Source organism: Lycium ferocissimum, chromosome 4 (assembly GCF_029784015.1).
Source record: "Lycium ferocissimum isolate CSIRO_LF1 chromosome 4, AGI_CSIRO_Lferr_CH_V1, whole genome shotgun sequence".
NCBI classification, from domain to species: Eukaryota; Viridiplantae; Streptophyta; class Magnoliopsida; order Solanales; family Solanaceae; genus Lycium; species Lycium ferocissimum.
This window is the reverse complement of record NC_081345.1, coordinates 44122806-44148121: the sequence shown is the minus strand read 5'-3', so window position 1 is coordinate 44148121 and position 25316 is coordinate 44122806. Positions and strand designations below refer to the sequence as shown.

At 31.1% G+C, this 25316-nt stretch overlaps 1 protein-coding gene and 2 long non-coding RNA genes across 6 annotated transcripts; 1 reads left to right on the top strand and 2 right to left on the bottom strand.

Moving 5' to 3' along the window:
• Positions 1-9182: 9182 nt before the first annotated feature.
• Positions 9183-12975, bottom strand: LOC132053195 (uncharacterized). The gene is made up of 3 exons (XR_009414085.1): positions 12901-12975; positions 11209-11253; positions 9183-10310 (listed from the first exon to the last, which is right to left on the bottom strand). It is a non-coding gene; the product is annotated as an uncharacterized LOC132053195 (long non-coding RNA).
• A 3116-nt stretch (positions 12976-16091) lies between these two features.
• LOC132053194 (protein S40-7-like) lies at positions 16092-18898 on the bottom strand. Of its 4 annotated transcripts, XR_009414084.1 has the most exons (4): positions 18770-18898; positions 18587-18648; positions 16978-17041; positions 16092-16654 (listed from the first exon to the last, which is right to left on the bottom strand). XR_009414084.1 is itself a non-coding variant. In XM_059445109.1 (3 exons), exon 3 carries the CDS (start codon positions 16649-16651, stop codon positions 16097-16099), a length of 555 nt encoding a protein of 184 aa, XP_059301092.1. In that variant the 5' UTR covers positions 16652-16654; positions 18587-18648; positions 18770-18898; the 3' UTR covers positions 16092-16096. The 4 variants fall into 4 exon arrangements, 3 of the variants coding, with proteins under 3 accessions (XP_059301092.1, XP_059301094.1, XP_059301093.1); XM_059445109.1 differs by lacking the exon at positions 16978-17041; XM_059445111.1 differs by lacking the exon at positions 16978-17041 and having other exon boundaries at positions 16092-16651.
• Positions 18899-23053: 4155 nt separating this feature from the next.
• On the top strand, positions 23054-25316 carry LOC132054758 (uncharacterized). Its single transcript, XR_009414360.1, has 2 exons — positions 23054-23526; positions 25080-25316. It is a non-coding gene; the product is annotated as an uncharacterized LOC132054758 (long non-coding RNA).

The following is a 25316-nucleotide window of genomic DNA, read 5'->3' as shown; positions in this document are numbered from 1 at the left end:
GAAGCATAATACATTTGTTTAAGTGCCTAATGCAAATAAATAAGCAACTCTTCACATTTGATCCTCAGAAATGTCATAAAGCCAACATTAAACTTTACCGGTTCATTCCTACTGAAAAGCATGAACTAATTAATAAGTAATCAGAAAAAATCACAAAATCTTTGACCATTTTTGTCTTCTGGAAGAAACCCCTTTGTTTAATGATCATGAGAAGCATGAATTAATTGATAATTAAGCAAAGTCATATATCGTGAAACACGACAATTTGATGGCTTCCCTTGTGAAAACGAGTTCAATTCTATCATCTATGCACTAACAGCACAAAAGGTTTTTACATAACAATGTTAAAAATATATTTAAAGATACTTCATAATAATTACTTTCATTCGGCTTTATGATCTACCTTAACCGTAGAATATTTATTTTCCTTTTTAGTTTAATAATATCCTATAGAAGATTTGTTTTCTTTCTAAGTTTATGATCTACTTTAATTATAGAATATTTATTTTCCTTTTACGTAAGGCTATAAGGAAAATAACATGTTCCTTTGATATTATTCCTTTTAGTTTTATGTCAAGGTACTTCCACTTTGTGGTGTTTCATTGGATATGATGTTGGCGTGAAAATATGTTAGTAATTTATTGTCTTTTTCTTAATGAGAGTAGATATTTGAAAATCTTTATATTCACATCCGCGTTAACGTCAAAGTATAATGATTTACTGTCATTAGATGAACATTGAGGTAAAAATTGTATGTTAATTAACTATGATTAAGAGATAAAATATATGTCAGATGTCATATATTCATTGATTTGACGTAAATATAGAGTGCAAGTATGTTTTCTCTTTCTTTCCGTGTCTTAAGTAAGTTGTTTCTTTCTTTCTGTGTCTTGATTGCTCAAAACACTACAGTATTTATCTTCCCCGTGAACAGTTTGGTGTTGGGGTCAATTTATGCGCACCTCAACTGTTTCACTAGATACCAGCTATCTCCCACCAGCATTCAACTATTTCACCGAATACCTGCTATCTCTCACCAACATAGATACCGAGTAACTTTACCCACCAAACTAGTGCACAAATGTAACTGTAACAAGAGATCTATGTTCCCAAAATTACCTTTCATAATCTCCCTTTCTTGTTTCCATCATGCCAATTCATACCTTTTAACTATTCTCTTGCAAATCTATTTTCTAATATGTAAAATTGCCCAACTTATTATATACTTTGCACGTCGAGCAATTTGATTCAAGCAGATAGTGAAGGTTATTCTAATCATATACACTCTTGATCAAATATAACAACATTTACTCTCTGTTAATCTTTGTCAAAAAGAACCACATGATAAGATCTCATGAGGTGTTCAAGTCTACAAAACAAAAGATACAACTAACACAATCAAAAACCAACTAATATAATACTATATGTCTAAACTTAGAAACCATGAATCTTGATCTGTTCCTTCTTAACAATATCAGCATTCAAAAGGAACTGTGTAACATTCTTTCATTGATCGCCCTGTAACTGTATCACCTTCCCGAGCTCCTTGTCCTGCACAACATTGCCATTGCAACAAAACTCTTTCTTGAGGACTTTAAGTATTTTTTCGTAAACAAACTCCTTCTTCAACCCTTGGATCGTCGTCAAGCTTTACCTGTTATTCCATTGTTGTATGCGAATATGCACATACTCCTTAGCTCCAGGGGCACCTACCTCCTTAGCCTCCGCAAATGGATCAAAAGTTGTTGGGAACTCAAGGCCCGTGGAACCCGCGGGCTTGGGGGTGATCCTGGGCCCTTGGCCTCGGCGAATGGATCAAAAGCAGTTGGGATTTGAAAGTTTATATCAACCATGTACGTTGTTTGTATGAGAACTTTCTAATCTGATGTGAAATCGAAGTTGCTAGCTGGACAATAAGAGAACTGAAAAGAAAAAAGATTCAAATTTTGTAGTTAGTAAAATTTTGTGATGATACACACACCCAAAATCCAATTGCAAACTAAAAGATGTTAACAGACGTATTTTGACTTGAAATTGATAAAGAAATGAAAGATAATGAGATGAATGTAGAGAGAGAATTTTCACTTCATTGATCTGGAAAAAGAAAATATCTGGAATGTTCCGTCTGTCTTTACAAATGATGTGGGCCGTGTATTTATTTTGACCCGGAAAACTTACTCAGTCCAACTAACAAAGACTGACCCAATAAGTATATACAATGATAAATATAATACAAGTCAGCCCAGAATGACTAGGCCCAAATATCTAATGTGTAATTGAATTCTAACAATATCTAACTATGTGATTGAACTCTAACACCACCACCCCCGGAAGTTGGAGGGTGGTGGCACAACCCCCCAACTTGGCAAGATGTAGATGATGAGCAGCACCAGGCAAGCCTTTGGTAAGCACATCAGCAAGTTGAGTGGAGATTGATGTGTGATGCGGAGAGATCAATCCATCAGTGAGCTTGTGTCTAACAAAGTGACAATCCAGTTCGATATGCTTAGTACGCTCATGAAATACCGGATTCTTGGCAATGTGAATGGCAGCCTGGTTGTCACAAAACACAGCAACAGGACAAGTAACAGGAAAGCCAAAATCAGATAACAGACGAATTTTGACTTGAAATTGATTAAAAAAATAATTAAAAAAAAGATAATGAGATGAATGTAGAGAGAATTTTCAATTTTCACTTCATTGATACGGAAAAAATATACGGAATGTTCGTCTATCTTTACAAATGATGTGGGACGTGTATTTATTTTGACCGGAAAACTTACTCGGTCAACTAACAAAGACGGCCCAATAAGCATATACGATGATAAATATAATACAAGTCGGCCATTAAATGATTAGACCCAAATATCTAATGTGTAATTGAATTCTAACAATATCTAACTATGTGATTGAACTCTAACAAAAGATCCAATTAATCTTTAAAATAGTCGGTAAAAGCAGAGACAGCGACGGAATTAAGATTTTTACTAAGGAAATATAAAATTTAAAGAAATAAACATTCGAAAAAGCAAAGGGATTCAACCATATGCGTTAACTTTTATCCAAATTGAGTTCGACCGAACTCCTAAGCGATACAATATACCAAACTACAAAAAGCTTTAACTCCAATTGAAAAAAGAAACGAGAACTCACCTTGAAACACTAATAAAGCAAACAAGAACTTAGAGGTAGGGTGGTGAATAGGGTCTGATTATTTATAGGAAAAGTTATGACGGTATTTTTCTTTTCCAAGTCACATATGGATTTTTAATTTTTTTGGTCCTAATAGGAGTAAAAGGTTTCAGGTTCCGGTTTAAAAAAATAAGTTTTCCAATTCGAATTTGAGAAGATTCTCTTGGGGGTCCTATAAAATATGACACAATTTTTTAAATCCAAATCAGGAAATTTCGTCTATCAAAAGATTAAAAAAAAAAAAAATTATTTTCCCTCGTTCGCGACGCAACATATTTCAGTTATAGGATCTCGAGTCAAATCAAAACGAAAGAAAAAATGATATTTTTTGTTTGATTTGATTTTGGTTTTTAATTTTTAAGAACATGTTAATATAATTTATTTATTTTTAAAAAAGTATTACGTAAATAATATTTAAAAATTGTATACATATAAATGTACATTTTTCTATTTTTTATTTAAAAAAATTTAAATAATTTATGGTACATCTTGAATCTTTTGCTAACTCTTGTTTTCTAGTCTAGGTTTTTTTAGGGATCTGGTAACTGAGTTGGTTGACTAACTGAACTTTCACCTTGTTGGTGAGGAGGGTTCGAAACTCACGTTGTAATCCCCTCCCCCATTTCCCTTTTCCTGCCCCCCTATATAATTAAAAAAAAAAATCTAGTTTTTTTTGTCACAATACTAGAATCTTCTCTTATGTCAAGCGTACTCACCGTTCATATATAATCAAGAAAATTCATTTTTGTTTTATTAACACAATATAATTTTCCGGCAAAAAATATTCAATTGAACCCTCTTGCCTCCCTTTAATTCCGCCCCCACCTACACACTTATTCCAAGGTTTCATATTCGAGTTCTTGGAACAAAAAACTTTAAGATAAGAATCATTTTACTTCTTTAGTAGATTAAGCCGACACAAATCTGATATGTTGGGTCGTTGCATTTTTGTTGCTGGATGATTAAATGAAGAAAAAGATATTTATGGGATAGGTACTTGATAATATTTAGATTATTTCACCTGCCACAATCGGCTTATTATCACAGCTAGGGTGTACATGGACAGGGTTGGTTTGGGTTTTTCAAATACCAAATCAAACCAATTGTGTCGGGTTTTTAAATCTACAAATCAAATCAAATCAATAAAAGTCGAGTTTTTCAACTTCGAATTTTTCGGTTTGCTCGGGTTTTCGGGTTTTTTCTAGTAAAGTCTTCATATAAAACATATAATTTGTGCTTCAAATATTTCTTTAGTCCTAGAATAATACAACTATCTAATTTAGGCGTTTCTTAAGAAAACAACACAAACTGTGCGATGAGTGATGACATTGTACTAAAATATTTAACAAAAAAAGATAATGAAATCGCTATGCTATAATGAAAATGGTCAAAGTCTAAAAGTACTAAGTCATGCTAAAATAAGTATAGTTAATAAGTATTAATTACATGACTAACTATTATTAAAGAAAAACTAAATTCAGTTATGTATTTTCACTGTCTAAATCAATACAAAACTAAGAATAAATATTCAATATTATTGTTATTCCTAGTGTTAGAATTGAATTTCTTTTGTTAGCATTGGTATTGATTTGGGCTTTATTTGAGTCACTAATATATATGAGCTATAAAACTTATTGGATCATTCAAAATTTTAAGTCCAAGCTTGAAATAATACGTGAAAAGACAAAAACTATGAAAACATTTGAGAAATATTTATAAATTACATTACAAATAAATGTTTTTATGTATAAAATATTTCTAGAAATTGTATACATGTAATGTCGGGTTGGTTTGGTTCGGTTTGGCTTTTTTAGTTAAAACCAAACCAAACCAAACCAAACTAATTATGATCGGGTTTTTTTTTTCCAACACCAAACCCAGTCAAACCAAATCACTAGTCGGGTTTTTTTCTCGATTTGACTCGGATTGTCGGTTTGGTCACCAGCACATATATTAATGAACTTTCAAGATTTACGTACAGATGAAAAGGAATCGCACTACTTTTTACTTCTAAGACCACCGAGGCTAGCTGACATGGTCTAAATTAGTTCGTTGGATATTTGTCATCTTTCACCGACATAAGTATCTACGAACAGATGAAACAAACACTTTCTACTTAAAAAAGATCTCTGAGACCACCACCATGATTCAATTGATACCCAATACAACTTTTTTCATTACTAATCAAATCCTATTGCTGATGCTATATGATCATTACCACCATCATCTATGACCACTAAAGACCTTCGGCTCAAGAGAAAACATGAAGTAAAAAGACCAGATAAGGACAAACTATTCAAAGCAATATGAAAATGAAACTAACGAAAGCAAAAACGCCATGATAAAGCAGTCTAAAAGAAAAGAGCAGTAGCTACCACAGATAAATAAGAAAATCGAATAAACAACAGTTAGTAGTAGGAATCAAAGGTCAATAAACTAAGAACAAAACTGTGACTACTGGTACGAAGGGATAAGCGGGACTACCTATTAGCCTTCTACCCTAATCTAAGTCCTCCATAGCCTCCTATTAGGGTCATGTCCTCGGTAAGTTGAAACTGCATCATGTCCTGTCTAATGACCTCTCCTCAATATTTTTTCGGCCTCCCTCTACCTCTTCTGAAACTGTCCATAGCCAAACCTCTCATACCCCCGCACTGAGGCATATCCGTCTCTCCTCTTCATGCCCAAACCATCTCAGCCTCTCTTTCTTGCATCTTGTCCTCTACCGATGCCACTCCCACCTTATCTCGGATATCTTCATTCCTAATCCTATCCATCCTAGTATGCCAACACATCCATTGCAGCATTCACATTTCCGCAACTTTCATCTTTTCAACGTGAGAGTACTTGACTGGCCAACCAAATTTTCTTCCGCTCCGAATTCTCAAATTGTTGATGCAATGACATAAAATGATCGTTCACTATCTATTTTTAATTGATTACACCTGTACTAACTACTTCTCCAAACTTTCAATTTTAAGTCAATTTTCCCAACAAAAAAAATTACCTAGTTATATTTGTCTATAATATTGATTATCACTTTATATAAAGAAAATCTACATATACCTGATATTTACAGCAAATTAATGTGTAAAAAAGTTGTATCATTAATCAGCATGCTTTACCGTTATCCTTTTAAAAAAATTGCTCTACTTTGGCCTTTTCTAGTCAGCCGATGTTTTGAACTGAATTCATCGATAGTTCCTAGGCAATGAAAAAAAACAAAAAGGAATCAGCAAATGAGGAAACACGTGTGTTTTTTATTAACTTTTGGAAGCTTTCCCACGCCTAAAACCAACTAATTTTGCCTTTTTAAGTAAACTCACTTAATGCAACGTCCGCGTGACTAATTGCACTAATCATGTGAGTTTAAAATTTGTAGTTATCTGGTGTAGGTGAGTGTTTTGTATTTATAGAGGTGATTTCATGAGAGGAAAGACACATAACAAAAGAACAAGAGTGCTACTAATATAAAAACTCTCTCTCTTTTCCTCATATGATGAATGATCAAAGACACTTTTTGGTAAGTCTTTCAGTTCAGTTCTAGCAATTCATTCATACAAGTTTTATACAAACTTGCAAGCTCCATCTCTTTAATTTAATTTCTCACTTCAAGAATGTTTGTAAAGAAATATTCTTGCAGGGGTCATACGTGCTCCCATGGTTCTACTTTTCTGACGTCTAAATCATTTTCGGGTTTACTCAGTAATTTTTAGACCCTTCTAAAGCTATAACCGCTTTATAGTTTTTTTTTTTTTAATTTGAGCTGCATTTCATGGAACAACATTGTACTTGATAGGTAGACCAGATTTTCTTGTTAGTGTGAGCTCGATTTGCTTGATTCACACACACACACACATGAAAACAGGTATTTTTCTTTTTCTGTAGCTAAACAATAAAAATCCTTCGCTAATAGCGAGGTATTATCATAAGATTATGTAAGCTATGGGCTATTTAGCAACCAATTTCGGAGCTAGTTATCATCAAATGCTTGAAGATGTTAAAATAATGTGATGAGAATAGATTTGAGAAAAGGACTTCCATTTTTAGTCTTCTGTCTATTTATTTTATTTTCCTGAAAACATTAGAACAAAGCTAATTAAAAATGAAGTAAATTATTAATTGTGTCATAAAAACCCTTATGGCCAAGCCCTAATCGTCTCCCAGATGATCATATAAAATATCTTACAATATAGTGGAGGCAGTTACTTAATATAGACAAATTTGAAAGCTAATTCAAATAACATATAGTACTACTACCCGAAAATTTGGATGTAATGTCGACTATTGTATTGCCCTTTTGACAATCAACCCAAAAAAAAAGGATATTACACCTTATATACTTAACATCTTAATTAAGATTAGTTACCAGTCAGATATAGATTTATGCCATTTGCAGAAAGCCTGGAGGACGTGCCATGACGTCTTTTAGCAGAACCTCCTGGTATGTAGAAATGAAAAATATTAAACACCTTCTTTAATTTTTTTATTTGTGAAAGTTTGTCTATATACATAGAGTTAATTAGGGTGACTAGATTATTTTGGCCAAGCGAATTAATTCAAGTCGTTATTATCAGAGCTTCATCGAAGTCACCTTGAAAATTTGGTTTTTGTATTTGTAAATTGAACAATTTTTCTAATATTAAAAGGTTAATAGGTGATAAAGCGTTCTCTAGTTTCTTTAATCGGTATTATTATTATTACTCTTATATTATTTTATTTTCGGAAAAGGCTCATAAATACCCCTAACCTATTCAAAAAGGCTCATAAATACCCTTATTTTTGGTCTAAAAATATCCTTCCATCCACCTTTTAGGTCTAAAAATACCCTTAAGGTTTGTTTTTGGCTCAAATATACCTCAAACTAACAAGTTAAAATTAACTCTTTTAAAAAGCCAAATGGCATTTTGTAATTGGTCAATAATAAATTTTCGTAATTTAAAAAAAAAATCCAGATTTAAAAAAAAAAAATCCAAATTTTTTTAAAAATTCCGTAATTTAAAAATTCCGTAATTGGTCAATAATAAAATTCGGTAATTTAAAAAAAAATTCCAGATTTAAAAAAAAAATTCCAGATTTTTTTAAAAATTCCGTAATTTAAAAATTCCGTAATTGGTCAAAAAAAATTCCAGATTTTTTAAAAAATTCCGTAATTTAAAAATTCCGTAATTGGTCAAAAAAAAATTCCGTAATTGGTCAATAATAAAATTCCGTGATTTAAAAAAATTCCAGATTTTTTTTAAATTACGGAATTTTATTATTGACCAATTACAAAATGCCATTTGGCTTTTTAAAAGAGTTAATTTTAACTTGTTAGTTTGAGGGGTATATTTGTAAAAACAAACCTTAGTATTTTTGAACCAAAAAGGTGGAAGGAGGGTTTATGAGCCTTTTGAATAGGTTAGGGGTATTTATGAGCCTTTTTTTCGTTTTATTTTTGATTTATTATAAAATGTTGTTTCCTTTGCTTTGGTTATCCTATTATTTGTTGTTGATACTGTCGCTTTCTCTGTTATTTTCAACATGACTACTTCTCCATTGTATTTCTTTCTCATACCTGATTTTATATGCTTTACTTGATGGTGAGGGTAAGTGCATTGGAAACAACATCTTAAATCTTAGTAGGGTGCTTCCACTAAGTATGTTATTGTTGCATGTGCAATATGTAAGATGCTTCTTAGTTTGACAGTCATCTGATTCTTAAGATTTATATTCTAATTCTACGTTTTTCTGATTTAATATATCGAAAAATATTAGAGATGCAAATACAAATTCAGTAGGTGACTTGTTCCCCTATCACATCATCAAGTTTTTTTTTTTTCAAAAAAAAAAAAAAAAAGGAGAGTGAATAAAATGCAAATGAAACCTATTATTTTACGCATCTATAGGATAAAAGTGAGGTCTTTCTCTCTCCTTTTAATTGCTTACACATTTTTCGAAGCTTGATGTTTATAAGCTACTTTTAAGCAACGACAACATTTTTAGCGGAAAAAAAATCCATTTTTACTTCGTTGACTTGATTGAAATTTGTGTTTTTCGGAAGGTGGCTTCATCGCCAAAAAGCCAGTGAATTAGCGACACCCATCAACAATGAAGAATTTCAAGAAGAAGACATTTGTGGTTGTAATAATAATAATAATAATATTGTTAACGAGAAAAATCAACTCCGTTCCAAGTTCATTATCAGGTACTAAAGATCCAAGAAGGCTAATTCCCACGGCAGTCAAGATGATCCCAAAGTCAAAAAACAAGAATTCAGTACAAGATTCCAAGACCGTTCATCACTTTGCCCCAGTAAAAATACCTGATTGGTCAAAGATTTATGGGACAAGTTTAAAGAAAGAAATTGGTGATTTTGTGACAAATAATGTTAATTTGGATGTGATGATGAAGAAGAAGTTGAAGAGAATGTGATGCCTCCACATGAATGGCTTGCTAAAAGGCTTAGGAGAAGGCAAATTCTTCTTTTTCAGCGTGTGAACGTGTTGGAAGAACTTTAAAAGGGAGAGATATGCGCAGGGTGAGGAATGTTGTTTTAACATTAACTGAATTTCTTGAATAACATTCCAGTTATCATCAATGATTATTGGAGGGTGTTTGAAAAAAGGTTGAATTGGTCCCATATGAATCATTCCTCACCGTGCGCAGATCTCTCCCTTTTAAAGTTCTTCCAACACGTTCACACGCTGAAAAAGAAAAAGTTGCCTTCTCCTAAGCCTCTTAGCAAGCCATTCATGTGGAGGCATCACATTCTCTTCAACTTCTTCTTCATCATCACATCCAAATTAACATTATTTGTCACAAAATTACCAATTTCTTTCTTTAAACTTGTCCCATAAATCTTTGACCAATCAGGTATTTTTACTAGGGCAGAGTGATGAATTGTCTTGGAATCTTGTACTGAATTCTTGTTTTTTGACTTTGGGATCATCTTGACTGCTGTGAGAATTAGCCTCTTGGATCTTTAGTACCTGATAATGAACTTGGAACGGAGTTGATTTTTCTCGTTAACAATATTATTATTATTATTATTACAACCACAAATGTCTTCTTCTTGAAATTCTTCATTGTTGATGGGTGTCGCTAATCCACTGGCTTTTTGGCGATGAAGCCACCTTCTGAAAAACACAAATTTCAATCAAGTCAATGAAGTAAAAATGGATTTTTTTTTTCCTGTTAAATATGTTGGCGTTGATTAAAAGTAGTTGATAAACATCAAGCTTTGAAAAATGTGTAAGCAATTAAGAGGAGAGAGAAAGACCTCACTTTTATCCTATAGATGTGTAAAATAATAGGTTTCATTTGCATTTTATTCACTCTCCTTTTTTTTTTCTTGATGATGTGATTGGGGAACAAGTCACCTACTGAATTTGTATTTCCATCTCTAATATTTTTCAATATATTAAATTAAAAAAAACGTAGAATTAGAATATAAATCTTAAGAATCAGATGATTGTCAAACTAAGAAGCATCTTACATATTGCATATGCAACAACAACATACTTAGTGGAATTCAACAGTGATGTGAGGAGGGTGGTGTGTATGCAGTCTTACCCCTATCTTGTGAAGATGTTGTTTCCGATAGACCCTCACCTCAAGTAAAGCATATAAAATCAGTTATGAAAAAGAAATACAATGGAGAAGTAGTCATGTTGAAAATAATAGAGAAAGGGACAGTATCAACAACAAATAATACGATAACCAAAGCAAAGGAAACAACATTTTATAATAAATCAAAAAATAAAATAATATAAGAGTAATAATAATAATACTAATTAAAAAAACTAGAGAACGCTCTATTACCTACTAACCTTTTAATATTAGAAAAATTGTTCAATTTACAAATACAAAAACCAAATTTTCAAGGTGACTTCGATGAAGCACTGATAATAACGACTTGAATTAATTCGCTTGGCCAAAATAATCTAGTCACCCTAATTAACTCTATGTATATAGACAAACTTTCACAAATCAAAAAATTAAAGAAGGTGTTTAATATTTTTCATTTCTACATACCAGGAGGCTCTGCTAAAAGACGCCATGGCACGTTCTCCAGGCTTTCTGCAAATGGCATAAATCTATTTATCTGACTGATAACTAATCTTAATTAAGATGTTAAGTATATAAGGTGTAATATCCTTTTCTTCGTGGCAATACAATAGTCAACATTACATCCAAATTTTAGGGTAGCAGTACTTTATGTTATTTGAATCAGCTTTCAAATTTGTCTATACGGAAAAGGCTCATAAATACCCCTAACCTATTCAAAAAGGCTCATAAATACCCTCCTTCCACCTTTTTAGTAAAAATACCCTTAAGGTTTGTTTTTGGCTCAAATATACCCTCAAACTAACAAGTTAAAATTAACTCTTTTAAAAAGCCAAATGGCATTTTGTAATTGGTCAATAATAAAATTCCGGTCAATTTTTTTTTTAAAATCTGGATTTTTTTTTAAATCACGGAATTTTATTATTGACCAATTTACTTTTTAAAAAAATCCAATTTTTTTTTGACCAATTACGGAATTTTTAAAAAAATCTGGATTTTTTTTTTAAATCTGGAATTTTTTTTGACCAATTAAATTTTTAAATTACGGAATTTTTAAAAAAAAATCTGGAATTTTTTTAAATCTGGAATTTTTTTTTTTGACCAATTACGGAATTTTTAAATTACGGAATTTTTAAAAAATCTGGAATTTTTTTTTTAATCTGAATTTTTTTTTAAATTACTAATTTTATTATTGACCAATTACGGAATTTTTAAATTACGGAATTTTTAAAAAAATCTGGAATTTTTTTTTTAAATCTGGATTTTTTTTTTTAAATTACGAAATTTTATTATTGACCAATTACAAAATGCCATTTGGCTTTTTAAAAGAGTTAATTTTAACTTGTTAGTTTGAGGGGTATATTTGAGCCAAAAACAAACCTTAAGGGTATTTTTAGACCTAAAAGGTGGATGGAAGGATATTTTTAGACCAAAAGGTGGAAGGAGGGTATTTATGAGCCTTTTTGAATAAAGGGGTATTTAAGCACTTTTCCGTTGTCTATATTAAGTGTGTGTGTATATTGTAAGATATTTTATATGCACATGTTGGCATGGTCATAAGGGTTTTTATGACACAATTAATAATTTACTCCATTTTCAATTAGGCTTTGCTCTAACGTTTTCAGGAAAATTAAAAAAATTCAAAAAAAAGAAATAGATAGAAGACTAAAAATGGCAGTCTTTTTCTCAAATCTATTCTCATCACATTATTTTAACATCTTCAAGCATTTGGTGATAACTTGCTACGAAATATATATATATATATATATAGCATACCTAATCTTATGATAATACCTCGATATTAGCAAAGGATTTTTATTGTTTAGCCACGGAAAAAGAAAACACTTATTTTCATGTGTGTGCGTGTGTGTGAATCAAGCAAATCAAGCTCGCACCAACAAGAAAATCTGGTCTACCTATCAAGTACAATGTTGTTCCATGAAATGCAGTTCAAATTTTATTTTTATTTAAAAAAAAAAAAACTAGAAAGCGGTTATAGCTTGAATATTTTAAACCCGAAAAAAAATTTAGACGTCAAAACTAGAACCATGAAGCATATACGAGAAATTTTTTTTTTCAAACATTCTTGAAGTGACGTAGCTCGCAAGTTTGTATAAAACTTGTATGAATGAATTGCTAGAACTGAACTGAAAGACTTACCAAAAAGTGTCTTTGATCATTCATCATATGAGGAAAATAGAGAGAGTTTTTAGATGAGTAGCACTCTTGTTCTTTTGCTATGTGTCTTTCCTCTCATGAACATCACCTCTATAAATACAAAACACTCACCAACACCAGATAACTACAAATTTTAAACTCACATGATTTGTGCAATTTGTCACGCGTACATTGCATTAAGTGAGTTTACTTAAAAAGACAAAATTAGTTGGTTTCGGGCGTGGGAGAGCTTCCAAAATTTACTTAAAAACACACGGGTTTTCCTCATTTGCTGATTCCTTTTTGTTTTTTTCATTACCTAGGAACTAGGGGTTTCATGGTTTGGTTAAAACCCGATCCAAACCGAAAACCAAACCAAACCAATTAAATAAATCGACATTTACTTGGGTTGGGTTTGGTTTGGTTTTAAATTTTTAAAAACCGATAGTATTTGGTTTGGTTATGGATTTACTAAAAGTAAACCGAAGAAAAAATCGAACTGAACCGACAAATTTTATAAATACTTTTAAATAATTTATATACATTTTAGCAAAATTTTATTTATATCTAATATACTAATGAACTTTATACCTTAAGCCCATTTTAAAAAGAAATCCATGAATTCAAACTCATATTCAAAGAAACAACTATGAGATTTACCTAGATTTATTTTTTGTATTTCTTATAAACTTCTTTTCAATTAATTAAATTATAAATCCTATGACATTTTCTCCATAATGCAAGAAAACTATAGCTACCACAATAAAAGGATAATAACGAATTATAAGTTGGAAAATGATGGAAAATTCTCTCCTATTTGTAGAAAAAAAAACATGAAAGAGAGAAATACAGTTAGTTTTCTTAAAAACCGAAAAACTGACCCAAACCGAACCAAGCCGACTACAACCAAACCGATAGATATGTATTATATTTGGTTTGGTTTGGTTTTAATAATTTTAAAAACCGACTAGATTGGTTTGGTTTTGGATTTAACCTAAAACAGATCCAAACCGACCCATGAACACCCCTACTAGGAACTATCGAGGAGTTCAAGTTCAAAACATCGGCTGACTAAAAAAGGCCAAAGCAGAGCAATTTTTTAAAAGGGTAATAGTAAAGCATGTTAATTAATGCTACAACTTTTTTATATATTAATTTGCTGTAAATATCAGGTATATGTAAATTTTTTCTTTATTTATAATGATAATCAATATTATAGAGAAATATCACTATGTAATTTTTTTTGTTGGGAAAATTGACCTAAAATTGAAAGTTTGGAGATGTAGTTAGTACAAACGTAATCAATTAAAAATAGATAGTGAACAATCATTTTATGTCATTGCGTCAACAATTTGAGAATTCGGAGGGGAAGAAAATCTGGTTGGCCAGTCAAGAACTCTCACGTTCAAAAGATGAAAGTTGCGGCAATGAGAATGCTGTGATGGATCTATGGGTACACTAGGAGAGATAGGATTATGAATGAAGATATCCGGGATAAGGTCTGGCATCGGTAGAGGACAAGATGCGTGAAGCGAGGCTAAGATGGTTAGGGCATGAAGAGGAGAGACACAGATGCCCCGGAGCAGAGGTGTGAGAGGTTGGCTATGGACAGTTTCAGAAGAGGTAGAGGGAGGCCGAAGAAGTATTGGGGAGAGGTCATCAGACAGGACATGGTGCAGTCCAGCTTACGGAGGTCATGACCCTAATAGGAGGCTATAGAGGACTTAGATTAGGGTAGAAGGCTAGTAGGCAATCCCGCTTATCCCTTCGTACTAGTAGTCGCAGTTTTGCTCTTTAGTTTATTGTCCTTTGATTCCTACTACTATCTATTGTTTATTCGATTATCTTATTTATTTGTGGTAGCTACTGCTCTTTTCTTTTAGAATGCTTTATCATGATGTTTTTGCTTTCGTTAGATTCATTTTCATACTGCTGTGAATAGTTTGTTCTTATCTGGCCTTTTTTCATCATGTTTTCTCTTGAGCCGAGGGTCTTTCGGAATCAGTCTCCCTACCTTCTGAGGTAGGGGTAAGGTCTATGTACACTTTATCCTTCCCAGACCCCACATTGTGGGATTTAACTAGATATGTTGTTGTTGTTGTATTGTTTCCTTAAATTATTAATGAGTTTTAACTATTAGATTTGTTCGTTAAGTGATTGACATAAATTTCATGTTTTTAATGACTTTCCTTTATTATCATAGCATTCATCAGATTACTTCTTTCCGTATTTTTTCCCTTCTTTGTTCATTAATGGGAAAAGCATCCAACAAAGAATTAACCTTTATTATTAATTAAGCTATATAATTAAGATCATTTTAACTACTAAAGATTATCTCACAAAGAGCAAGCCAATCCCAAAAGTTTCTAAACAGTAAATCCTTGAACACTTAACTACTCCCATTTTATGAGACCTATAACATTTGTAGACCTAGTACTTGCAAAATAACAAAACAAAAGAAATAGCAATTAGAAATGTGCATAAAGGAACTGTGATTACTTTTCATCTTTCACCAAAGACAAATATCGACAAATTTTTAACATTTACGTATAGATGAAAAGAAATCACATTACTTTTTAGTTCTAAGATCACCAAGGCTAGTTGAAACGATCTGAATTTTTTCATTGGATATTTTCCATCTTTCACCAACACAAGTATTCAAGAACTTTTAAGGTTCATATACGGATGAAAAAAACACTTTTTGCTTAAAAGGAAAGAAGATCTCTAGGCCACCACCATGATTCAACTGGGACCCAATTCAACTTTTTTTATTACTAATCAAATCCTAATGTTGATGCTCTTTGATCATCACCGCCATCTATGACCGCCAAGGTCACTTTGTGCTCGTCTAATTATTTCACTAAATATTTACACTTTTCACCAATATAAGTATCGATGAACTTTTAAGATTCACATACAAATGGAAAGAAATCACATAACTTCATATGATGCTCTTCCAATACCAGCTGGCACGACCTCGATTATTTCACTTGATATTTTCATCAATACAGATGTCGACGAACTTTCAAGATTCATGTACGGATAAAAAGAAACCACATAAATTTTTGTTTAAAGAAAAAAATAACAAAATTTCCAAGACCACCATCTTGATTCACATTGGACCCAATTCAACATATTTCAAAGACCCTCCAATGATCATTGATGATATTTTGCACATTATTCCAGAAATCCATGCACATTATTCCAGAAATCCAGTTTTTGTTAAAACAATATCTCTTACTCTGGTTAGATCTCTCCCTTTCAAAGTTCTTCCAACACCTTCACACACAGAAAAAGAAGAAATTTGCCTTCTCCCAAGCCTTTTGGCAAGCCATTCATGTGGAGGCATCACATTTTCTTCAACTTCTTCTTCATCATCACTTCCCAAATTACTATTATTTGTCACAAAGTTACCAATTTCCTTCTTTACACCTGTACCATAAATCTTTGACCAATCATGTATATTTATTGGGGCAGAGTGATGAACAATGTTGAAATCTTGTACTGAATTCTTATTTTTTGACTTTGGGATCATCTTGATTGTTGTGGGAATTAGCCTTCTCGGATCTTTAATACTTGTGATGATGAACTTGGAACTGAGCTGAACTTTTTCATTAACAATATTATTAGTAGTAGTAGTAGTAGTACAACCCCAAATGTCTTCTTCTTGAAATTCTTCACTGTTGATGGGTGTCACTAGTCCAATGGCTTTTTGGCTAAACAAATTGTATGATACTTCGTTTGATGAAGCCATCTTCTGGAAAACACAAATTTCAATAAAGTCAACCAAGTAAAATGGAATCTCTTTTTTTTTTTTTTTTTTAAATTTTTACTTTCAAAACTTTGACGCTGATTAAAAGTAGTTGATAAGCATAAAGTATCGAAAAACATTATTAGGTGTTGTAGCTGATTTCACAAATAATTAAGTAGTTACGTGTAGAAATGCTAAAACTGATAATAAGCGGTCTCAAAATCAATCCAAGATAGGAAGAAAAATGTTTTTGGACAAAGGTTCAGAATTCAGGTAATTAATAATTAATCATACACTAAAATAAATGGTGCATAAGCAAGATTACTTACCAGAATGTACTTTTTTCTTCAATTGAAACTTGCAACACGAGCTTATTGCTTAGAGATTCAAAATCTACATATGAATGATAATTATACTCATAGAAAGTAGAAACAGATGAAAAAGTCAGGGGAAGCAAATTACTTTATAAAAACTTTCGAAATTATGAAAAGAATTTTTTTCGTACTTTAAAATCCTCTCAGCAGAGAGACAAAAATGTGTAAGCAATTAAGAGAAGAGAGAAAGACCTCCCAGAGATGTCTTAAATAACAGGCTTCATTGTATTTTATTCATTCTCACTCTTTTCTAAATAAAGAAAATACTGATGATGTGATCGAAACAAGTCACCTACCGAATTTGTATTTCCATCTCTAATATTTTTCAATATATTAAACAAAAAAAAAAAAAAACGTAGAATAAGAATATTATATCTTAAGAATCAGATGATTGTCAAACTAAGAAGCGTCGTGCATATTGCATCTGCAACAACAACATACTCACTGGAATTCCATAAGTGAGGCGGAAGGGTGGTGTATATGCAGTCTTACCCCTACCTTATGAATATGTTGTTTCCGGTAAACTCTCGGCTCAAGTAAAGCATATCAAATAAAGTATGAAAAAAAAACATGGCGGAGAAGCAGTCATGTTGAGAATAATGGAGAAAAGAACAGTAGCAACAACAAATATACAATAACCAAAGCAAAGGAAACAACATGTCATAATAAATCAAAAAATAAAATAGTAAGAGAGTAATAATAATAATACTAGTAAAGGAAACTAGATTGTTTTGTTCACCCACCAAAATAATCTAGTCACCCTAATTAACTCTATGTATATAGACAAACTTTCAAAAATTAAAAAAACGTGTTTAATAATTGATATTTCTCTAGGCTGAAAGACGTGATAGCACGTTCTCTAGGCTTTCTGCAAATGGTATAATTCTATTTATTTGACTGGTAATTAATCTTAATTAAGATACTAAGTATATAAGCTGTAATATACATTTTTTGCTGATTGTCAAAAGGGCAATACAATAGTCTAACATTGCATGCAAATTTTACAGTAGTAGTGCTCTATGTGATTTGAATCAGATTTCAAATCTATCTATATTAAGTGACTGCCTCCACTATATTGTAAGATTTTTTACATGCACATGTTCATCTAGGAGACGATAAGTGCGTGGCCATAAGGGTTTTTATGACACAATTAATAATTTACTTCATTTTTAATTGGGCTTTGCTCTAACATTTTCAGGAAGATTAAAACAATTCAATAAAAATAAATAATAGAAGACTAAAACTGAAAATCTTTTTCTAGAATCTATTCTCGTCACACTATTTTAACATCTTCAAGCATTTGATGAGAATTGCTAAATAGTCCATAGCTAACATAATCTTTTGTTAATACCTCACTTTTAGCAGAGGATTTTTATTGTTTAGCTACAGAAAAAGAAAAACATTCGTTTTTATGTGTGTGTAAGTCAAGCAAATCAAGCTCGCACTAATAAGAAAATATGGGCTACCTATCAAGTACAATGTTGTTCCATGAAATGCAGTTCAAATTAAAAAAAAAAAAAAAATCTATAGAAAGGCTATAGCTTCATAAAAGTCTGAAAATTACCGAGTAAACTTGAAAACGATTTGGACGTCAGAAAATTAGAATCATGGGAGCACGTATGACCCCTGCAAGAATATTTTTTCACAAACATTCTTTTGAAGTGAGAAATCAAATTGAAGAAATTCAACTTGCAAGTTTGTATAAAACTTGTATAAATGAATTGCTCGACCGAACTGAAAGACTTACCAAAAAGTGTCTTTGATCATTAAAGTGTCTTTTATCATTCATCATATGACGAAAATTAAGAGAGAGAGAGAGTTTTTTTTAAAATTAGTAGCACTTTTGTTCTTTTGCTACGTGCTTTTCCTCTCATGAACATCCCCTCTAATAAATACAAATAACTCACCTACACCATATAAGTACTAATTTTAAACTCACATGATTTGTGCAATTAGTGACACGTACGTTGCATTAAGTGAATTTTACTTTGAAAGACAAAATTAGTTGGTTTCACGGGTGGGAAAGCTTCCAAAAGTTACTCAGAAACACACGTTTTTCCCCCTAATTTGCTGATTCCTTTTTGTTTTTTCATTACCGGGGAACTATCGATGAGTTCAAGTTCAAAGCATTGGCTGACTATAAAATTGCCAAAGCAAAGTGATTTTTTAAAGGGTAATGGTAAAACATGTTGATTAACGCTACAGTGTTTTTATATATTAATTTGATGTAAATATCAAGTATATGTAGATTTTTCTTTATTTATAATGATAATCAATATTACGGACAAATATGACTGTGTAAGAAAATTGAATTAAAATTGAAAGTTTGGAGATGTAGTTAGTGTTGTACCTCTTTTTAACTATATTGATGATTCATAAATTAACTAACTTAAGGAATCGCCACCTAATTAATTTAGAGGTGAATTAGGACACCTATCAATTACTTAATATTAAATCCGTAAGGTCCACTAACGTTAGAGATTATAGGGTAAGGGTTCAAATAATCCTAAAGAAAAGGTGTTAAGCACCCTAAATGATCCGTATTAGAACGGTTAACCAACCGGACTTGGATTAATATTAAAGCTCAATTAAATAGGCATATAAGATATACATAAATGTATTTAAATGACTATGGAAATACTTGATTCTTGGTTGAAATAAAGATAGAAATTATTTGAACTTAAGCAAAATATTAGATTACATTTTTTTATCTTAAAGAGAATGAGCAGATGAGCTTCGATACGCATGCTTGTAAAAAAGAATCTTGGTTAATTGATTTAAAAATCCAAAATTAGCCCCAAAGTAATAAAATTCCCTTTCGATGTTGAAAAATGAGCGGTCTGCACGCCTTGTTATATGAAGCATTTGCAAATTCTTTTGAGACGGCCAAACAGATTTGAAAAAAAGATGTATGAATTACGAAAAAGGTTGTGAAATCATTTCTCATATATAGTCATTCGTTATAATAGCATTTCACTATAACGGCCTGATTTTCTCCGAAACCGATTCTTCATGTTATATTTTACTTCTCTATAACAAAGATTCTACCGATAACAAGCAAATCAAGCTGACACTAAAAAGAAAATCTAGTCTACCTATCAAGTACAATGTTTTTTCATGAAATGCAGCTCAAATTTATAAATAAATAAAAAACTATTAAACGGTTACAGCTTCAGAAGGGTCTGAAAATTACTGAGTAAACCGGAAAAGATTTGGATGTCAAAAAAGTAGAACCATGGGAGAACTTATGACCCCTACAACAATATTTTTTATAAATATTCTTGAAGTGAGAAATCAAATTGAAGAAATGCAGTTTGCAAGGTTGTATAAAACTTCAATGAATGAATTGCTAGAAGTGAACTAAAAGACCTACCAAAAAATGTCTTTGATCATCATATGTAGTAAAAAGAAGGAGTTTTTAAATGAGTAGCACTCTTGCTCTTTTGCGATGTGCCTTTCCTCTCATGAATATCACCTCTAATAAATACAAAATACTCACCTACACCTGATAGCTACTAATTTTAAACTCATATAATCCAACCTGTCTTTTGGAAGCTATATAAAAAATAAGGACAAAAAAGAGAAAGAATAGGGAAAAAAATACAGGATACTTGTTTCTGCAACTTTTCCCATTTAACCCTATATAATGTGGGTAGAGGGTAATCATTATTAATCACTAAGCCACACTCTTGAATGCATATAAATTTGTTAATTAAACTAACTGGTTATTTTCCTCTCTCTTTTTTTCCTTTGGCACGCTCTCTTTCTATACTTCAAAAAATCAGTTTCAACACTTAAATACTTATTAGCAAACCAATACCAAACCAAATGAACTCTTAATTACTGTAATTAGTTTGAGGATGCAACAGTCACAAGAATTACCATTCACAACATCTTAAGGTATAATTAATTAGCTATTTACAAAATGCACTATAGTCAAACCTCTCTATAATTGTCATTCGTTATAGCAGCATTTCAGTATAATGGCTTGATTTTCTCCGGAATCGATTTTTCATGTTATATTTTACTTCTCTATACAACGATTCTACATTGTAACAGAATAAAGACATTCATTATAGCGGTACACTCTTTGTAAAATTACTTCTCTACAATAGTCATACTCAAATATTGTGTAATATTTTGGGGTGAGAAAGAGTCAACTGTTAAACTCTTAGACAACCTTTAAGTGAAAGCTATTAAATTACCTTTTGCTAAAAGTTTGGACAAAATTCTTTGTCTATTCAAGCGTTTATCACTAAGAGGCTGGAATTTACGAAACATCCTACAATTGTAGAATTCTTATGTCAAACTTGAATTATTTAAATTCTCAATTAATTTTCAATGCATACGTTCCTTAAATTTTAATTCTTTATCGGTAGGGTACAACTAGTTACGAATTTATTAGAAATTTATTAATCTTTTCAATTTTTAATTAATGACGTATGAAAATCAATTGAGATTTTAAAATTAACAAGTATATTATTTTCGTTTATAACATAAAAAATACAGAAAAAAAATTGTTTGCGTATTTTTGTAACAGTAAATGAGATCTAAACATCAAATGTCAGTATACATACATAACAACACCTCACTATAGCAGTCATGAATTTTCGGACAAACGCTGCCATTATAGAGAGGTTTGACTATATATGTTAAAATTGGGGAAATGTGGAAACGTAAAGAACTTTTTAAAGTAAACATGATTTGTGCAATTAGTTACACGTTTACTTAGACAAAATCAGTTGGTTTCGGGGGTGGGAAAGCTTCCAAAGTTACTCAAAGAACACACGTAATTTTCGTCATGATTCCTTTTTGTTTTTCATTACCTAAGAACTATCAACAAGTTCAAGTTCAAAACATAGGCTGACTACAAAATCGCCCAAGCAGAACAATTTTTTGTAAGGTTTTTTTTATATAAAGGGAAAATTGACTTAAAATTGAAAGTGTGGAGATGTAGTTTATACAGGCGTAATCAATTAAAAATAGATAGTCAATGATCATTTTATGTCGTTATGTCAACAATTTATGAATTCGGAGCGGGAGAAAATCTGGTTGTTATTGTGTCCTTTAATTACTAAAGACTTTTAACTGTTAGATTTGTTCGTTAAGTGATTAAGAATTCACAGTAACTATGTTAACGGTCATTTTTTTTTGTCATAATAATGTCAACGATCATTTCATTTTTATAATGTCAACAATTATTTGTGTTGTTATGTCAGCAATCATTTTATATCGTTATAATGCCAGTGATCACATTATGTCATTATAATATCAACGATTATTCGTATCGTTATATTAACGATCCTTTATGGAGTTATTTCAATGATTTGAGAATGCAAATGGAAGAAATTTTGTTCTCTTTAACTGCTAATTACTTTTAACTGTTAGATTTGTTCGTTAAATGACTAAGAACTTAACGGTTACTCCATCTTAAAAATCATTACTTTCATATTCTATAAAATGATCTTTGTTCTCGCACCCATTAATCAATACACCACCAATGTAATTTAAAAGCTAGGTTGTTCGAATACATCAAAAATATGGTCGGCTATGAGTCGCATTCTTAAAAAATTAAATATTAATAAAGAAATCAATATGGATACGATAACATCCTAGGAGGGTTCGAACAAAATAGATTTCTTTTTATGTTTGTTTTCTTTTTCTTTTTCTGGTTCTTTTTAACTACAAGGTTAGTTCACAAAGAGCAAACCCATTCCTAAGTTTCTAAATCGTGAATCCTTGATCACTCAACTTGTCCCATTATATGAGATCCTATAACATTTGTTAATTGTAGACTAGTACTTAAAGGAACTGCGATTTCTAAGGCCACTCTGTCTAACTTTAGTTAGGTACTTGTCATCTTTCACTAGCACAGATATCAATGAACTTTCGAGATTCAGGTATAGATGAAAAGGAATCGCACTACTTTTTACTTCTAAGACCACCAAGGCCAGCTGACACGGTGTGAATTAGTTCATTGGATGTTTGTCATCTTTCACATAAGTATCCACAAACAGTTAAAAAAATACTTTTTACTTTTAAAAAAAAAAATCTCTGAGACCACCACCATGATTCAATTGGGACTCAATTCAACTTTTTCATAACTAATCAAATCCGATTATTGATGCTATATATATATATATACATACTATATTAAAAGCATGAACTCCAAAACTAAAAAGTTAAATTACCTAAATACCCTTCTTTTAAACCTAAATACTAATTTGTTTATTTTTAAAAACTAACGCCTACTAATATCCCAAAGCCAGCCTTCGTACTTCTTCCTCAACAGACACAACCATTCAAATACAATGCTATTTTCTTAACCATTTAGCAAAATATGATTCTCTCCATTGAGAGTCCCCCATAAAGTATTCACAAGATATTCTCAACCAGAGCCATTAACGAATACCAAAACAAAAACAAAAAAAAATCGTTGAACTCTTGAAAACTCTTCTATCATGTTTGTGGGAAATTGGTATGACAACATAAATATTTTGGTCGGTATGTAGGTCTATTGATTTATTATTTTTGTCCTTCCTTTTTTCCCTTTTATTTGGTATACAAATTGATTGTTAATGACTTGCAGAGGGAAGAAAGTTAAGCTGTAGAATTAATTGCACGAGAATTGTTGCGATTTAGGTTGCGGGTTCTATCTTTTCTTTTTCTCGTGTTTGTCGTTTAATTTATTAGTTAACTATCTTTATTCCCTTTTCTGATTATCTACATATTATACTTTTCAGAACCAAATCTAAAAAATCATAGTGTGTGTAACATTAAATCAATTTAAACATGAATTGAGAAGAATATAGGTGAAGAGATGTGAAGACCGAAGTACCTGAACATGCATAGAACTCAGTTTAGGTAAATTTAACGTAGGAGCATGTTTACGGGTAAATTATATCGTGGTCATCCAACTTTAATTTGGAGTTTATAACAAAAAATTACTTTTCGTTTTTTCTACATAAAGTCATCCAACTTTAAAGTTTATCACACAAATATCACATAAACGTCATCAAACTTTACAATTTATCACACAAAAGTTTTTTTTTTTTATTTTTCATCAACTATATAGTAAACTGTAAAGTCATTCAACTTTGGAGTAAAAGTCATTCAACTTTAATTTGGCCAAGTTAATTGAAAAGTAAATTTCATTTGAATTTTTATAATTTGTATCGAAAATATGATATCACACACCAAATAAGTTAATTACATTTGGGATAATTTTAGAAACCTCCCTCAATGTTTTACTTCATAACACTAATCTTTGTTGTAGTATAATATTACATTTACTTTCCATATTTTGATTCTTTTTGTAATAATTTTAATAGAGACATTAAAATTTATGTTTACTTTTCTTACTGGAGTGACATGTCATAATTCCGTTACAAAATATAAATTTAGGTGAAATTTACTTTTTAGTTAACTTAGATGCCAAAGTTAGATAATTTTTATAAAAAAATAAAAGAATTTTGTGTGATAAATTTTAAAGTTGGATGACTTTTATGTGATAAAAGTTAAAGAAAAAGTAATTTTTGTGTGATAAACTTTAAAGTTGTATGACTTTTATGTGATAAAAGTAGTAAAGTAAGTTTGCATTATAAATTTTAAAGGTGGTTGACTTTTTTGTGACATATATAGAAACGTGATTTTTGTGTAATAACTTCCAAGCTGGATAATGAGCGATGAAATTTACCTACTTGTTTAGTATTGTACAACTAAGGTGAAGGAAGAAATTGTATTTATCAGTTTTTAGTACTTAACTTACATCCCAATATCAGTCACTTTAATTTGAATTCTTTACTGATTGCTCTTATTACATAGTTAATTGGACGGATTGGATGCCTGAACCAACTAACTAAAGTGTGGTCTTTGTTTCATCTTTGTTGCACTAATTATACTCCACGTTAATATCTGTCTATAACTACCATTATGTTTCTACTCTTTTAATTTTTTAAATCTTTACTAATACATATCACTCAATGTATAATTTTGACATGAAATGCTTTACACTATATTTTTAAACAAATTTGTTCCTTTATTCAACATTCACTCAGGAGATGACTTGGATAATTGTTGATGTTTTTTTCTATTATATTCTATCCTGGACCAACAACAAGGACAAAAATCAGTACAGCAAAGGTGCAGATCTGGAAGCAAGCCAGCACAGAAGTTGATACATTTGGAAGATTTTTCTCATTTTAGCTAGCTCAAATTTTGAACATTATGTATTTACTTTTCTGTTGGATTCTTTCCATTTTTTATTATTAATAAAAAAGGATCAATAGGCAATG